The following is a 17322-nucleotide window of genomic DNA, read 5'->3' on the forward strand; positions in this document are numbered from 1 at the left end:
CACACACACAAACACCACATTTACACACACACACACACACACACACACACACACACACACACACCACATTTACACACACACGTTTCAATGCATGCACTCAAAAGGCTCTGACGTGCGGCGCTACTTTGATAGCACTTAGCTAGCCCAGTTCATTCACTCGGATTCAAACAGAGATGAAGTTAAAAGCGGTTTAAATCAGTTTAGTGGCCCCAGGCGTGGCACGACTGGCTGGGGCACCTGCACTGCACGCCGGTGACCCGAGTTCAATTCCCGCCCCTTCGTCCTCTGGATCCCACCCCAATTCTCTCTCCCACTTGCTTGCTGTCACTCTACACTGTCCTGTCCCATTAAAGGCATAAAAGCCCAAAAAATATACTAAAAAAAAAAAAAGAATCAGTTTAGCGGCCAGAGGCTACATGATAACAAGATGCAATGTTTACCCTTGAATTTTTTCCAGCAGTTGTGCTAAGGTCTGTCAAGTAAGCTACAGTAGGGGTAGCTTGATTACTATTTTGCTATTTGAAAATAAATTCAGAGGTTACGCTTATTTTTTTTTTATCTATGGATGAAAATATTTCTGCTATAACCTAAACTATTTTGCACTTCAGAATTTTAGCTATGCACACAGGCGGAATAGTGTTGTTGATACTGCAATAAGTTCACAACCACAAAGCATATTTTCACAAATCAGATATAGCCTAGTCAAAATATTGTAGGCTACATTTCAGCACATGGAATTATGCAAAAGTGGTGCTACATCTTCAGTACAGTCTGGGCTACCCATGATGGTGGGATACTCTATGGCTAAACAATGTACAAAAATGTTTGTACTGACATAATAGAATATGTTATAATGTCGGACCTAAATTTGAGACCTAACTATATCAAGAGCAAGTCTATATTACCAAAGATCTTGCATACCACTGTGGATTAACTCTGTAAACTCTAAATATCATATGAACTTACTTATCATCAATGACTCACAGCTTTGAATGTCGAAGACTGGATTACTCAGGATAACCGCAGGAATTATCAATCGGGCAAGTAAATGATCTAACCAAAGATCCTTAATTATTGCCCTCTCTGATCTAACTCTCGGGGCACACCGAACTTGCACATCTGCTCAAAAGAAACTTAACAGGAACACACGCGAGACTACCATATGAAATATCGCGACACTAGATAAATGGGGCAAATGCCCATACAAGTCCTTCTCTACAGTGGGCGTGTAGTCATGTCTAAACAACAGAAAAGCTCATCAAAATGCATCCGAGATGCAAAGGCATATAGGGAAGGACTTGGGCCACAAGAAAAGGTCTGATATTTTGAGAAATGACGGTTTATTAGCGGTGCAGATCCTTTCGAGTTGAATGAGGGAGACGCACCGAGTCCAATCAGAGTCGCCTTCTTTCTGCTGATAACTCTGTTGATGGCATTCTTCTCCCTGGTTTCTAATAACTTTTGGAAGTTGATGGTGGGTAGATATATGGCCAGATTTTGTGACTTTATTGTAAACTTGTCGGACATAGAAAGGTAAGGGGGAAAACAACTCAAAGACGCCATGAGATAACAACACAATAGTTCCCCGCGGTCTGCCTACGAACAGAACAATCTACAGACTGGGCGCGCGAGAGGCGCGGCTGGCTGAAAGCGAAAGTAAACCGGCAGTGATTTTCGAGAAGATAAATCTGTCTGTCTGTCCAGTCAACCATGACAGCGATTAGATGTCATAAGCAACACAATAGGCTAGTTTCACGACCGTGACATAGGGCGGCCGACACCCTGTAGGACAGGCTACCCGCGGGGCGCGGCTGGCTGAAACTGAAAGTGAATCAACACGATATGATTTCCCAGAAGTTGAGTCTGTTCGTAAAACACTGTGGACCCTGTGCTCTTCTCCCATACGATAAGATAACCTGAAGATAGACAGAGCTCTCGTATTGGCTGAAGTCAGATGTGTTGATGTAGTTTGAGCTTGTCTTCTTCACAAGATAACGTGTGACCCGCACTACGTGTGTGCTCTGCGTCTTCTGTGCTGTCGATAGGCTACTACGGTTAAAACTCTCGGTAAGTTACCCTAACCACATTGTGTAGTTGCCTATTCATGGGTTTCATCGTGTCCCTTTCCACAGGTGTAGAAAATCAAGCACTTCGATGATGAATGCAGACGGCATGGTGCATGATTAGCACTTGTGGTGAGGTCCTGATGAAACCATGAATACGCATTTGGTCTTGTAGCCTGTCAAGTCCGCGTTTATTATAGGAAATAGACAGGCCTAATAGCCCACTGCCGATTGTTACTTGTGCAATCAATGTAGTACATGTAAGTCCTCCTCACTTGATACTTGCTTTACATAAAAGTGTCAACTAACGAAACATGGCAATAGGTCTTATAGACGGATGTGGTTTCCTGCTCGTTTCCTTTTGTTTTCTTCAAGGGTTCAGTGATCTCATCTCAACATTGGATTCTACATCCGCACGCGGCTCAGTCTGAACCTGTCTCACGCGACGCGGGTTGAATCTTCTGTCTCCAAAGGTAGGTTGCAAAACATACAACTAGGCCTACACCAGAAATGTTTAAATTAGGGCTGTCAAATTAACTGATTAATTTAGATTAATTAATTTGAGATAAAATAACTGATTAAAAAATTAACGCAGATTAATCTATGACCTTTGACCCAGATCCATTCTAGTCAGTAACCATTAGACCGTAAAATGGGGAGACGAGAATGTGCGGCCTGGATCATTGATTGGAATATTTACTTTAAAAAACAGAACAAAGTTGATTAAAACAAAGTCCTCTGCAATGTCTGCAGCACAGAATTTGCATATCACTGGAGTTCGTTAACTCTTAAGTACCACATTACTGCAAAGAAATAGTGTTGACAGTGCGAGTTTGCGATTACATTTTCTATGTAATTAATTTAGATTAATTAATCACAGAGTGTGTAATTAATTAGATTAAACATTTTAATCGATTGACAGCCCTAGTTTAAATGTATCAGCGTGATGGCGTGTACTTCCGAGGCTCACTAGTTCAACCAAGCCAGTAGAATAAATATGTGCAGTTATGGGAAAGTTATAGGCCCTACTGCAGTTCTGAAATGCACTAGGCTACAATAATATTGCCATGTCCAGAATCTTGCATTTGTGTAGCAAAGTGCTAGCCTGGAAGCTGGGCCTTGGCAGAAATTACTGGACCAATCACATTGTGTATAGAGTCGGTGGGCGGGATTAACATAATGATGACTGACATGCGACCAGAAGTTCTGACCGTTAAAGGACTACGCCACCCAAACATGAAATTAAGCCAGTCTCGGTCACTCCCAGAGTTAGAACAGTGAAAAAAACCTGGTTAAAAGCCGTCCGGGCATTGTCCTGCTTTGGGAGCAGCGCTTTTAGCTTTAGCTTAGCACAGTTGCTGTAAATGAAGGGTGTCAGCTAGCATGTCCTCCAAAAAAAGTGACAGAGACATCTAATTTTTTTTTCTAAATAGATTTTGGGAGACATGTTCAGAAGGAGTACAAATCATAATGCAAAGTCGAGCGAGGCTATTACCTGGGCAGTTATTTACTTGGAACTATATTTGGCCTCATCAAGCACCGCTATAGGCCTCGTTAAATTTTGGATTATGATTTGTACTCATTTTTAACACATAGCTCCCAAGAGATATTCTTAGTAATCTTGGAAACCTGGCACACCAGGCAAAATAAGTCTTGTTAAAAAAGTAACTTGCCTAGATTTCATTGTGCATACAGAATTAAGCTTCAAGCCCCATATCAGTAAAGGTACCCAGACAGCTTATTTCCACTTGAGAAACATATTGTACCCTTTTTCTTTTAACTCAACAAGATGCAGATTAATTAATCTGTGCCTTTAAGTATTGCAATTCACTATTCACTGGTCTCCCAAAAAGCATATAAACAAATTAAAACTCGTAGAGAACTCTGCTGCTAGATTTTTAACTGGAACCAAGAAGAGATAACACATCAGGCCTGTGTTAGCTGAACTAGTACCAAGAAGAGATAACACATCAGGCCTGTGGTAGCTGAACTAAGACCAAGAAGAGGAAGCACATCAGGCCTGTGGTAGCTGAACTAGTACCAAGAAGAGGAAGCACATCAGGCCTGTGGTAGCTGAACTAGTACCAAGAAGAGGAAGCACATCAGGCCTGTGGTAGCTGAACTAGTACCAAGAAGAGGAAGCACATCAGGCCTGTGGTAGCTGAACTAATATAAGACCAAGAAGAGGAAGCACATCAGGCCTGTGGTAGCTGAACTAGTACCAAGAAGAGGAAGCACATCAGGCCTGTGGTAGCTGAACTAGTACCAAGAAGAGGAAGCACATCAGGCCTGTGGTAGCTGAACTAGTACCAAGAAGAGGAAGCACATCAGGCCTGTGTTAGAGGAACTACACTGGCTCCCTGTATCCTATAGAGTTGATTTTAAGGTTCTGTTCGTAAAAAACTCGAAATGGCATAGCAACTTAATATATCTCTGTGCTTTTAATGTCTTACTATCAAATCAGCCACAGAGGATGATTGTGAATGTGGTATGTGTGTGTGTGTGTGTGTGTAAATGTGGTGTGTGTGTGTGTGTGTGTGGGCTGTGTGTGTGTGTGTGTGTGTGTGTGTGTGTGTGTGTGTGTGTGTGTGTGTGTGTGTGTGTGTGTGTGTGTGTGTGTGTGTGTGTGTGTGTGTGTGTGTGTGTGTGTGTGTGTGTGTGTGTGTGTGTGTGTGTGTGTGTGTGTGTGTGTGTGTGTGTGTAAATGTGATGTGTGTGTGTGTGCTTGTCCCCCCAGATGGCAGTCTCCATGGCGTCCCCGGTGTGTCTGGTTGATAACGGGCCTGACGGGTGCATGCGTGTCCAGCAGGAGGCGCTGCAGGTGCTGGAGCAGATCCAGCAGCCGGTGGTGGTGGTGGCCGTGGTGGGGCTCTACCGCACGGGCAAGTCCTACCTCATGAACCGGCTGGCCGGCAAACACACAGGTCAGAGCCACAGCACATCAAGCAGAGCCTGGGATTGGTGGAGATGTAGTGGGCGGGATAACCAGAGCGTGGGATTGGTGGAGATGTAGTGGGCAGGATAACCAAAGCGTGGGATTGGTGGAGATGTAGTGGGCAGGATAACCAGAGCGTGGGATTGGTGGGGAGATGTTGGGGGTGGGGTATGAAGCTGATGGTCTCTAATGAAGCTCCTCTTGATCTCTCAGGGTTTGCTCTGGGCAGCACCATCGAGTCCAAAACCAAAGGAATCTGGATGTGGTGTGTACCTCACCCCTCTAAACCAGGTGGGTTTGTTCACACACACACAAACACACACACACACACACACACACAGGCTGTGTCTCATTCGCCTACATTCGTCAGTGCACTGAGAATGTACACTGACCACTTACTGCCGTAGTGCCCACTTTCGATGATTAGTATTGTCCCAAAATGAACACTTTTGTTAACACACTTAATGAACGTTACAAACCTGACGTGCTTTTAAGATGCTATAAGTTCCCATTTATTGTAAGTCAGAGGACAACAAGAGAAAAGGGGAAGCGACAACACCGGCTGGTCAAAACGAAACAATTAGCGCTCACAGGAAATGGCCTGAGCTCTGACCAATGAGCGGTTACAGGAAATGGCCTGAGTTCTGATCATTTACGGAGAAATGGCCTGAGTTCTGACCATTTACAGGAAACTGACCTGAACGAAAACCAGACGTAAAGCAGGGTGCTTGCTCAAGTCTTGAAAGTCTTAAAAAGTATGGAATTTTAAAGTGCCTTTTTCCAGACCTTGAAAAGTTTGGAAATTTGTAGAAAAGTATTGGAAAAGTCTTGAAATATAGCTCATGAAGAACTGATGCTAGCACTCAGACTGAACAGACTGAACTAGTGTTGAATCAAGGGGTGAGGTAGGTCATGGGGGAGCATAAGAGTCAATTGTGGCAGAGCCAACTGAGTGGGGGTGGGGGGTGGGTGAGTTAATGTTTAAGACATGAGGTGGGGTGGGCCATTAGGGTAGCAATAGTCATTAATTGGGGGGGGGGGGATTGATCACTGGGCATCTGGTGGTAGGTCGATCCTGCCATGGGCATTTGAGAGGGCCTTTGGGAGAGAGATGGTCCTGCCATGGGGGTCTCGGTATGGTTGAATAGAATAAAATTTAATATATACTTTTTTGATCACGTGAGGGAAATTCGTTTCTCACCCAATTTAACCGAATTAGTGAACACACAGTGAGGTGAATCACACACTAACCCAGAGCAGTGAGCTGCCTGCCCAACCAGCGGCGCTCGGGGAGCAGTGAGGGGTTACAGTAGGTGCCTTGCTCAAGGGCACCTCAGCCGTGGACTGGTCGGGGATCGAACCAGCAACCCTCCGGTTACAAGCCCGAAGCCAGTAGGCCACGGTTGCAATCTGCATTACATCTCATTATACTACTATTAGAGTAAAATTCTTGCGTTTTGGTAGCCCGATTCTCAAAACTACAAAATGTCGAGGTCTTGAAGAAAAAATTATACGTTTGGAAAAAGGTTGGGAAAAGTCTGGAATTTGTAGTTGACAAAAGAGCAAGCACCCTGTAAAGTGCTGCTTGACAGTTTGTGATCCCATGCTAAAATAGGCCTAATGAAGATCTACCTGAAGAAAACAAACTCTATCTGGCTACCGGCTTTTTTTGTCTCGGGTTAACGTTACAGCATGGACATGAATATAAACAAAACAGTTTTCGCAGTCATTCTGACAATAGGGCTACTATTTAAGCAGCAGCTCGAGAATATTATCACGCTTCATGTGTGCCAGCTGAGGAGAAGAGAAGGGAGGAAGAAGATAAACGACTTCTACAGCTACTCTACCTCAGCCCACTCCCGTACCCAACTCCCAAACCCAAAGGACCTCGGCCCACTCCCGTATCCAACTCCCAAACCTCAGCCCACTCCCGTATCCAACTCCCAAACCCAAAGGACCTCAGCCCACTCCCGTATCCAACTCCCAAACCCAAAGGACCTCAGCCCACTCCCGTATCCAGCTCCCAAACCCAAAGGACCTCAGCCCACTCCCGTACCAGCACTTACCACTATGTTCTTCCTCTAGCACTTACCACTATGTTCTTCCTCTAGCACGTTCTCCCTCTAGCACTTACCATGTTCTCCCTCTAGCACTTACCACTATGTTCTTCCTCTAGCACTTACCACTATGTTCTTCCTCTAGCACTTACCACTATGTTCTCCCTCTAGCACTTAACATGTTCTTCCTCTAGCACTTACCATGTTCTCCCTCTAGCACTTACCACTATGTTCTTCCCTATCCTAGCACTTACCACCATGTTCTCCCTCTAGCACTTACCACTATGTTCTTCCCTATCCTAGCACTTACCACCATGTTCTCCCTCAAGAACTTACCACTATGTTCTTCCTCTAGCACTTACCACTATGTTCTTCCTCAAGAACTTAACATGTTCTCCCACTAGCACTTACCACTATGTTCTTCCTCTAGCACTTACCACTATGTTCTTCCCTATCCTGACTATCCTGAACTTGTATGATATTCTATGGCTATGCGAGTAGTACTACTTAGTAGACATATTGCTAGATATAGTAATAGTACTAGACATAGTACTACATGGTACTACTTATTGCATATTGTAAGTGATGATGTTGCCTCTTCAACAGGTCACACTCTTGTCTTGCTGGACACAGAGGGACTGGGAGATGTAGACAAGGTGATGTACAAGGACTCTTTTTTTACCCTTACGGATCGTTTGAGATGGGTGGCCGTGATATGCTTTTACTTTCCCTGGATTTGCCATCTACAATAGGGATAGATGAAATACAGTTAACACGTAACTGCATATCAAAAAAATCCTATGTACATCCTGTACAACTGTAGAGAATGACAGTTCCTTAAGTTGAAATCAAAGACAAACTTCTTACAGCTTGCATTTATATTTGATGTGTTAAAATATTACAGTAAGCCTATCTCTTAGTGATTAATTCATTTGATTAGCATATTTTCCAACCAACATTCTGTTTATACTGTATTTTTTAATAACTGTGTGTGTGTGTGTGTGTGTGTGTGTGTGTGTGTGTGTGTGTGTGTGTGTTTCATGTCTCAGGGAGACTCCAAGCATGACACACAGATCTTCTCTCTGGCCGTCCTGCTAAGCAGCACTCTGGTTTACAACAGCAGAGGAACCATCGACAATAGGGCTGTGGAGGAGTTGCAGTATCCTTGTACACACACACACACACACACACACACACACACACTCACTAGATCAGGGGTCGGAAACAGGGCTGTAGAAGAGTTGCAGCTACAAACACATCTGACAAATCTAGAGCATTTTTGGAATTAAGCTCATTTTCCACCTGAAAATAGTCCCCATAGGCAACAAGCAGTAGTAGTGCATGATATCACTACGCCCATAGTACACTTGCAACGTTCCTGGATTATTACGCCAGAATGAGAGTGTAGCTCCATGTCAAATCAGCGTAGAAAATCGCCAGGTTTAATTTTCAGTTTTTTTCTGTTTTATTGCACTTTCTAACTTCAGAAGAGACAAGTTTTAAATTGAAAAATTACCGGAAATCTTATTCACTTTTAAACGTGAGGCTAGCAGGTGAGATGTTTATGGTTTAAACTGATTCAGTGATCTATCCTCTCACCTGCAGCAGGCCCATTCAAAAAGCACATTCAACTTAATTTGCATTTGAAAGAGACACTCACTAAGTGGCACAATATGTCATCTAGTCTCACTTTTCCCAATTTGTAGTAAAACTACAGAAACATTTTTAATGTTCTTTTTACTTATATGGAGCCAACACCATTGTTTTCAGGGTACAAATTTAAAAAGTCTGAGCTCGATATTCATGGTGTGTTTTTGACCTTTGACCTTGGACCTCCAAGTGTTAAAAATTGACGGAATATCCCTTTAAGGAGCTTTAGCATTAGCCAGAGCACACAGTGTTGCACCTCAACTGCCTGCAGATATGTAACAGAGTTGGCTGAGTACATCAAAGTGAAGTCATCTGATGAAGATGGAGACGATTCCGAGTTTGTCAAGTTCTTCCCCAGCTTCATCTGGGCCGTGAGGGACTTCACTCTTGAGAGGAAGATCGACGACAAGGATGCGACAGAGGATGAATACTTGGACTTTGCCCTGAAGCTGAAACCTGGTATGACATATCAGTTCCCTCTTCTGACCACATTCTTACAAAACTTGCTAAAGTGAGGCATAGCTTTCAAGCTACAACTTGATGAGATGCTAACTCCTTAAACCTCTGGTTCAAATGAATAATACACCATCCTAACTCCTTAGACCTCTAAATCAAATGAATAATGCACCATCCTAACTCCCTATATAAAGAAAGTAAACAAAAATGCACGTAACGACACGAAAAGACATAAAACTACCAGGATTGCTGCCACTCTTGTCAGCGCTGGAACCTTGCTTAGACAGAACACACACAAATGCTCTCATGTGTGTATATGTCCACTAACCCAGGGTTCTGCTGGTCTCTCCTCATGTGTACATGTGTCCTCTAACCCAGAGCTCTGCTGGTCTCTCCTGATGTGTATGTCCACTAACCCAGAGTTCTGCTGGTCTCTCCTCATGTGTATGTCCACTAACCCAGAGCTCTGCTGGTCTCTCCTCATGTGTATGTCCACTAACCCAGAGCTCTGCTGGTCTCTCCTGATGTGTATGTCCACTAACCCAGAGTTCTGCTGGTCTCTCCTGAAGGTAGCTCTAAAAAGATAAATGACTACAACCTTCCTCGGGAATGCATCCGGAAGTACTTCCCATCCCGGAAGTGTTTCACCTTCCCATTCCCCAGCCGCCCGGAGGACGTGAAGCGTCTGGAGAGCTTGACCCAGTCGGAGATGGCCCCAGAGTTCCTAGAGGTCGCGGAGTGCTTCTGCACCTTCGTCTTCAATCAGAGCCCTGTGAAGCAGCTGAAGGATGGACACACTGTCGACGGCAGGAGTGAGTCTAAGTATCAGCACAACAGTCAAACTACAAGTGTTGTCACAATAAAAGAGTTAAGACTACGAGAACACTATGCTTCAGAAGAGTAATTAAAGGATTTCGAGATCTAGTCCGTAAGAAGTGTAACTAACTCTGTTATGCAATGCAATGTAATGCAATGGCCAGTAACTCTCAATGTTGCTCCCCCTCTGTTCCTGCACAGCCACTGTGTAACTGATGCATGGACACCTGTTCCAGTGTTCTTGGACTGTTGCTTAGTTACTGCTATACTGTTCCAGAGTGTTCCAGTGTTGCTTAGTTACTGCTATACTGTTCCAGAGTGTTCCAGTGTTGCTTAGTTACTGCTATATTGTTCCAGAGTGTTCTAGTGTTGCTTAGCTATACTGTTCCAGCGTGTCTGCTGCAGTATTGCTTAGTTACAGTTACCCAGAGACCAAGTGCTTGTGTTTGCCCCTCTAGTCCTGAGACACCTGGTGAAGATGTACGTGGAGACCTTGTCCAGCGGAGGTGTGCCCTGCTTGGAGAACGCAGTGGTTGCCATGGCGCAGATTGAGAATGAGGCTGCTGTGAAGGAGGGTCTGGAGGTTTACGAGAGCGGCATGGTGCAGCTGAGAGCCAAGTTCCCCGTGGACCTGCCTGACTTGACCTCTGCACACCAGCGCCTCAACACCCTGGCAACAGAGGTCTTCATCAAGCGCTCCTTCAAGGACGACGGGAAGCACATGAAGTCTCTGGAGGTAAACTAGACCTGGAAAACTAATAATCAATCATTCAAATGGCAACATTTGATGGATGTGGTTATGGGAAAGCAGTGCTCAAGCCCCATCCACATTTTTTCCCCCTACTGGTCGGGAATTGAACCAGTCGGCTGCCCCACAGGAGAAGATCGTGTCTTTGATGTAGAGTTGTAGGAGAGGAGATTGCGCTCTCTTCTTCAATACCAATTTTATTAAACAACATTTCGGCCTGAAGCCTTTTGTCAAGTTCACGGTGAAACAGAGTGTGCAATCTCCTCTATCTTCTACATCTATGTTTCTCCCGTGACCAGCACCTCAAAAACCAATTTGATTTAGAATAAACATCCGCTTCAGTAGTGTGGAGTTATTGAAAAATCATCCGCCTCAGTAGTGAGGAGTTATTGAAGAATGTGTCTGACAGTCTTATGTGAAGGGTGCTGAAGAGTAAGATGTCTTTCTGTGTCATTTCAGGAGGCTGTCAACAAGCTGTTCAGTGGATTCCTGCACCAGAATGAGGAGGCCTCGGTCCTGAAATGCCAGGAGGTCCTCACAGGACTCTCTGCTCCACTGAGGGAAAAACTCCAGCAGGGATTCTACATGAAACCCGGAGGATACCAGCTCTACAGCCAGGACCTGGAGGACATTGTGAAGAAATACAAAAGCCAGAGCCACCTGGGAGTCAAGGTCAGGCCCACATACAAACACTCCCCAACAAATCAGACTGAACCACTCCACATATGCAAACACTCCCCAACAAATCAGACTGAACCACTCCACATATGCAAACACTCCCCAACAAATCAGACTGAACCACTCCACACATACAAGCACTCCCAAACAAATCAGACTGAACCACTCCACATATGCAAACACTCCCCAACAAATCAGACTGAACCACTCCACACATACAAACACTCCCCAACAAATCAGACTGAACCACTCCACACATACAAACACTCCCCAACAAATCAGACTGAACCACTCCACACATACAAACACTCCCCAACAAATCAGACTGAACCACTCCACATATTCAAACACATATGCAAACACTCCCCAACAAATCAGACTGAACATCTCCACACATACAAACACTCCCCAACAAATCAGACTGAACCACTCCACATATGCAAACACTCCCCAACAAATCAGACTGAACATCTCCACACATACAAACACTCCCCAACAAATCAGACTGAACCACTCCACATATGCAAACACTCCCCAACAAATCAGACTGAACATCTCCACACATACAAACACTCCCCAACAAATCAGACTGAACCACTCCACATATGCACACACTCCCCAACAAATCAGACTGAACCACTCCACATATGCAAACACTCCCCAACAAATCAGACTGAACTACTCCACACATACAAACACTCCCCAACAAATCAGGCTGAACAACTCCACATATGCAAATTAGGGATGCACGATGGGCTGACATCGGTATCTGCATATGTACGCTTCTGCAGATATGAACATTACTGCTCGTGATGTGCCTCATCGATAATGTGGCCTGTTAACTTTGTGCACGCAAAACAAATGTTTATGTTATCACGAGCGACAACAGCATACTTCAACATGTTTAGGTTATTATGAGCGACGGCAGCATACTTCAACATGTTTAGGTTATTATGAGCGACGGCAGCATACTTCAACATGTTGGCTGTATGGCTGTATGTGCAGTGCTTGTAAGGTAACAGTGAACAGTAAAACGCTGCCAATGTAATTACACATCTCAACAGTGAACAGTAAAACGCTACTCTTTTAACTCATTCACTGCCATTGACGTCTTTAAACGTCAATTTAGACACATACGTTGATTGCCATCAATTGCATTTTTCAATGGGGAGGGCTCATGGGTGGGCTTGGGAACGATCTGGCAGAGTTTCAGGCTTGTAAACAGACTGTACTAGCGATCCAAACCGCTAGATGGCAGCAGTGCCATTTGGATGATTAGTATCTGCCTGCAGAGTGCACATGCAGAGACATACAACAAGCAAACACACTGAAGATCGACCACAGTGGATCTAGTTTGCACGCGGTGCAGGGAATAAATATGCATACTTCTTACATCAAGGATAGAAAACATGTGAACAGTATGATCCATTGGATATTGCTATATAGATTAACAACAACTTTGCTAGTGCTAGCTTGCTAAGTCTACCGTCCTGTACAGAGTCTATAGAGACCATCAGAGTCCCTAGCAACCTTGACGAGACTGACGAGATAACAATCGTGGTTGACATAGTGCAATCGTGGTTGACATACTACTGAAACGCTAACGTTAAAAAGTTGATTTTCACAAAAAGATTGTTTTCTCCATTTTTTGGTCAAAAACAGTGTTGTTAGCAAAACTAACCCATGTTCTACTGATGATTACTAAAGAACGGAAAACGATAGAAACAAACCGTTTTTTCCTGGTGAAAGAGAGTCTACTCTTTCATTTGGTACCTTCGGTGTTTACATAGTCATAAAGCTCACCGTTTGGTGGATCTTGGAAAAACAGTCAAAATGCTGTAAAACGTCTGGCAGTATGGAGCGCTCTGCACTGAAAATGGCTGGCAGCCAATGAGTAACACCACCAATGTAATTACACATCTCAAGAGTGAACAGTAAAATGCTACTCTTTTAACACTGCCAATGTAATTACTCATCTCAAGAGCCATCACCCTGAACTCTACAAAGAATTTCTAAAAAAACCCAGAAAAATGTCTGAAGCATGTAGTGTTTGCCAGCAAGCTATAGCATGAGTTGCATGAAGTCCAGCACGTTACTAGCCAACATGTTGTAGGCCAGGTCTAATTAGAGTGCATGAAAAATGCACTCTATTGTTCTTCCAACTATTCTTATTATTATTCTTCAACGCTTTTTGTGCTTTTAATGCGGCTTCAACGGTTTAACTTTGAAACTTCATTCAAACTGTGTCGCGTAGATCTTACTTCGGTGACTTGGGCTTTGTATTTTTCAACTTTGTAACTTTTATACTTTTTAAACTATTTAATTAAAACTATCAAAATTTCCCCATAGACTTAACATTATGATTATGACATCACCGATTAGAATCCTATGCCAGAAATCTCTCTCCCAGGCTTTTAGAATCCTATGCCAGAACTCTCAGGCTTCTAGAATCCTACTGTATGCCAGAACTCTCTCTCTCTCTCAGGCTGGCTCTGATAAGACTACAGGTCCTGTTCAACGGTTCCCTGTGCCCAAAACTGTTTCAAAATAAAAATCCTCACTACCATAATTCACTATCAAATCGTTCAACCATTTAAACTACTCAACTATTTAACTGTTCAGCCATTTTAACTGTCAGTTGTCATCAACTATTTAAACTACTCAACTATTTATACTCAACAGTTTAAAGGAGTCATAGAACGCATTTTTTGACCATTACAAATTGATCTTTGAGCCTAAATAATGTCATATGTAAATTTGTGGGGCTGAAAACGCTCCAGGAGCACTGCTAGATCGCCTGATACAAGGTCATAAATAAGCCTTGCAATGAAACAGTTTGTTTTTCCCGCCCACTCAGCAAGTTCATGAATATTCAAATGAGATGCGCGCTGATTGGTCTATTGGCCGACATGTCCTGAAAGTTGATTGGCTCAATCCACCGGTCTGAAGCTAGAGCAAAGTGAAACTACGTTTACTGCTGGTAAATAAAGCCAAAGTCTTTGATAAAGCTATCAACAATGGATTTAAATAAGGAATACAGCCGTACATGTATAAACCGAGTCAGAAGAAGGTTCTGACGAAGATGAAGTGCAGCAGATTTCCCAACAGAATGAATGTGTTAGATTGGTAAGTTTTATCAGTACATTTCTTAGTAGGCTATAGTAACTCTCCAAAGTTAGTTGTAATAACGCTAGCATTACAACGTCTCTGCCATAGACCACATATCTAGATATTAGCATCGTAAGAGCAGTTTAACAAGAATTATTAATCGAAGGTATGCAAATGAGAGGGGGTGTATCTAAAGGGGGATGGGCGCCTATTACGTGTTATCTGAGCTCTGTTCAGATTGGAGCATTTCAACACGGCTGTTTCTATTTCCCAATTTGCATACGAAAGCAGGCGTGGGACGCGGTAAAGTCTTTGGTGTTGTCCTTTAGACACTGCTCGCAGCCTAAATTCAACAGGAACAAGGTGAATGTGGTTTTGAATTCTAGGACTCCTTTAACTGTTGCTATTCCAACTGTCCGTTTTCATCAACTTTGACTCCCTCCAACTGTTTCTACTGCCTGAAACTAAATTCACTATTAATTAATTCAACTATTTAAACTACTCAACTATTTAACTGTTTGGCTATTCCAACTGTCCGTTTTCATCAACTATGACTCCCTCCAACTTTTTCTGCTGCCTGAAACTAAATGCACTATTAATTAATTCAACTAAACTACTAAACTATTTAACTGTTTAGCTATTCCATCTGTCAGTTTCATCAACTATGACTCCCTCAAACTAAATTCACTATTAATTGATTCAACTATTTAAACTACTCAACTATTTAACTGTTTGGCTATTCCATCTGTCAGTTTTCATCAACTATGACTCCCTCCAACTGTTTCAAAATAATAAGACTACAGATCTTGTTCAACTGTTCCCTGTGCCTAAAACTGCTTCAAAATAAAAATCCTCACTACCATAATTCACTATCAAATCGTTTAACCATTTAAACTACTCAACTATTTAAATGTTCAGCCATTTTAACTGTCAGTTGTCATCAACTGTTTAAACTACTCAACTATTTAACTGTTTGGCTATTTCAACTGTCAGTTTTCATCAACTAGGACTCCCTCCAACTGTTTCTACTGCCTGAAACTAAATTCACTATTAATTAATTCAACTATTTAAACTACTCAACTATTTAACTGTTTGGCTATTCCAACTGTCAGTTTGCATCAACTATGACTCCCTTCAACTGTTTCTACTGCCTGAAACTGTTTCAAAATAAAAGTCTTCACTAAAATAATTCACTATTACTTAATTCAACTATTAAAACTATTCAACTATTTAACTGTTCAGCCATTCTAACTGTCAGTTGTCATCAACTTTGACTCCCTCCAACTGTTTCCTCTGCCCACAACTGTTTCAAAATAAGTCATCAGTGTCATAATTCCGTATTTCATAATGTAACTATTTAAACTATGCAACTATTTAACTCTTTAGCCATTCCGACAGTTGTCATCAGCTATGTATTCCACCAACAGTTTCCTCTGCCCACAACTGTTTCAAAGTAAAAGTCCTCACACAATTATTCTCTATTAAATAGCTCAACTATTTGAACTACTCAACTGTTTAACTTGTTGCTCATTCCAACTGTTAATTGTCAATAACTATGACTCCCCTCAACCTTTTCTCTACTTCACCTCTATCTTTGTCTCAATTTTCATGCACTCGTAATTCCCTGGAATTGCTTTCTCTAGTTGATTTTACTCTTCAGACAGACATTTTACGTTTAACGGGTTAGAGCATTTCTGTTCATTTTAGAACAAGGTGTCATATAATTGTCAACAACACAGATCTTATGGAACTGTCTTGTAGGCTACTATTCAAATATAACATTAACATGTTTATAGAGAACTTGGTGTGTGTCTTGGTGTGTGTGTGTGTCTCTCTGTGTGTGTGTATGTGCGTGTGTGTGTCAGGCTGAAAATGTGTTGAAGGACTTTCTGAAGCAGAGGAAGGAGGAGTCCTCAGCCATCCTGCATGCTGACAAGAGTCTTAGCGCCAGGGACAAACAGATCTGTGGTGAGTGTGTGTGTGTGTGTGTGTGTGTGTGGGAGGGTTATGTGTACAAATGGTGGAATGTGTGATTGTGGGTAATGTAGTCTACTTTGCTCAAAATCATTTCCACTGTTTATATCACTCCGCATTACCCACAAATCTGTGCGGTTTGTTACTCGTAATTGTAAACAGACGGGATTCTTATAGCTGCCGATTGTCATTTATTTTCCATTTTTCACATCGATTATTCAGAATCTTGCGAGAAGCAACAGCTGGTCAGCTCACATACACAAACCTATGTGAAGACTGATGTGCTTTCTCTCTGCTCCGATTGAAGTCGGGCCGTTATCTGACGTGCACAGGCCATGATTCTAGAGCAAGAGGTGAAGGCTAACGTGTGTGTGTGTGTGTGTGTGTAGAGGAGCGTGAGCGAGCCGTGATGCTGCAGCAGGAGGTGAAGGTTAACGAGGAGCGTCAGCGTCAGCTGGAGGAGCGCATGGTTGCGGAGCAGAGGAGCAACGAGGAGCGCATGCGACAGGTGAAGGAGAAGATGGAGCAGGAGATGAGGCAGCAGCAGGAGGAGGCTCGACGCGCCACAGGTACACACACACTCTACACTCACACAATTACACATACACACACACACACACTCTACACTCTCACACACACTTACACACTCACACACACACTCACACTCTCACACACTCACTCCCATGAGGAGGGTGATATGGCCCAACTTCCTGTGATTATAGTTCCCCTTCTAGTGGTCAAAAGACACCAACTTTACTGTGCGTCCTCAGGATGGCGTCTTGAGTTCAGGTACCAAGTTTGGCTATTATACATGAAAGCATTGCTGAGATATGAGCC

At 43.1% G+C, this 17322-nt stretch overlaps 2 protein-coding genes across 5 annotated transcripts in view; one reads left to right on the top strand and one right to left on the bottom strand.

Moving 5' to 3' along the window:
* Positions 1-1103, bottom strand: part of LOC134077934 (guanylate-binding protein 1-like) — a 58629-nt gene extending 57526 nt beyond the window's left edge. The window contains exon 1 of the mRNA XM_062533571.1: positions 967-1103. The gene's annotated coding sequence lies outside the window, so the exon portion shown is untranslated. The remainder of the gene's footprint in view (positions 1-966) is intronic.
* Positions 1-17322, top strand: part of LOC134079235 (guanylate-binding protein 1-like) — a 150839-nt gene that overhangs the window by 91324 nt on the left and 42193 nt on the right. For 3 of the 4 annotated variants that reach the window (XR_009938894.1, XR_009938893.1, XM_062535467.1), the window contains exons 3-12: positions 4801-4987; positions 5212-5289; positions 7662-7711; positions 8105-8214; positions 8977-9164; positions 9731-9973; positions 10436-10713; positions 11185-11397; positions 16377-16479; positions 16875-17054. Coding sequence is in view for 2 of the 4 variants with exons in the window: in XM_062535467.1 (XP_062391451.1) it covers positions 4801-4987; positions 5212-5289; positions 7662-7711; positions 8105-8214; positions 8977-9164; positions 9731-9973; positions 10436-10713; positions 11185-11397; positions 16377-16479; positions 16875-17054 (1630 nt within the window). In the remaining 2 variants the exon portion in view is untranslated. Of the gene's footprint in view, positions 1-1295; positions 2068-2438; positions 2537-4800; positions 4988-5211; positions 5290-7661; positions 7712-8104; positions 8215-8976; positions 9165-9730; positions 9974-10435; positions 10714-11184; positions 11398-16376; positions 16480-16874; positions 17055-17322 lie in introns of those variants that run through there. The other variant, XM_062535472.1, reaches the window with a different exon arrangement.

This window comes from Sardina pilchardus, chromosome 4 (genome assembly GCF_963854185.1).
Source record: "Sardina pilchardus chromosome 4, fSarPil1.1, whole genome shotgun sequence".
Classification (NCBI taxonomy): domain Eukaryota; kingdom Metazoa; phylum Chordata; class Actinopteri; order Clupeiformes; family Clupeidae; genus Sardina; species Sardina pilchardus.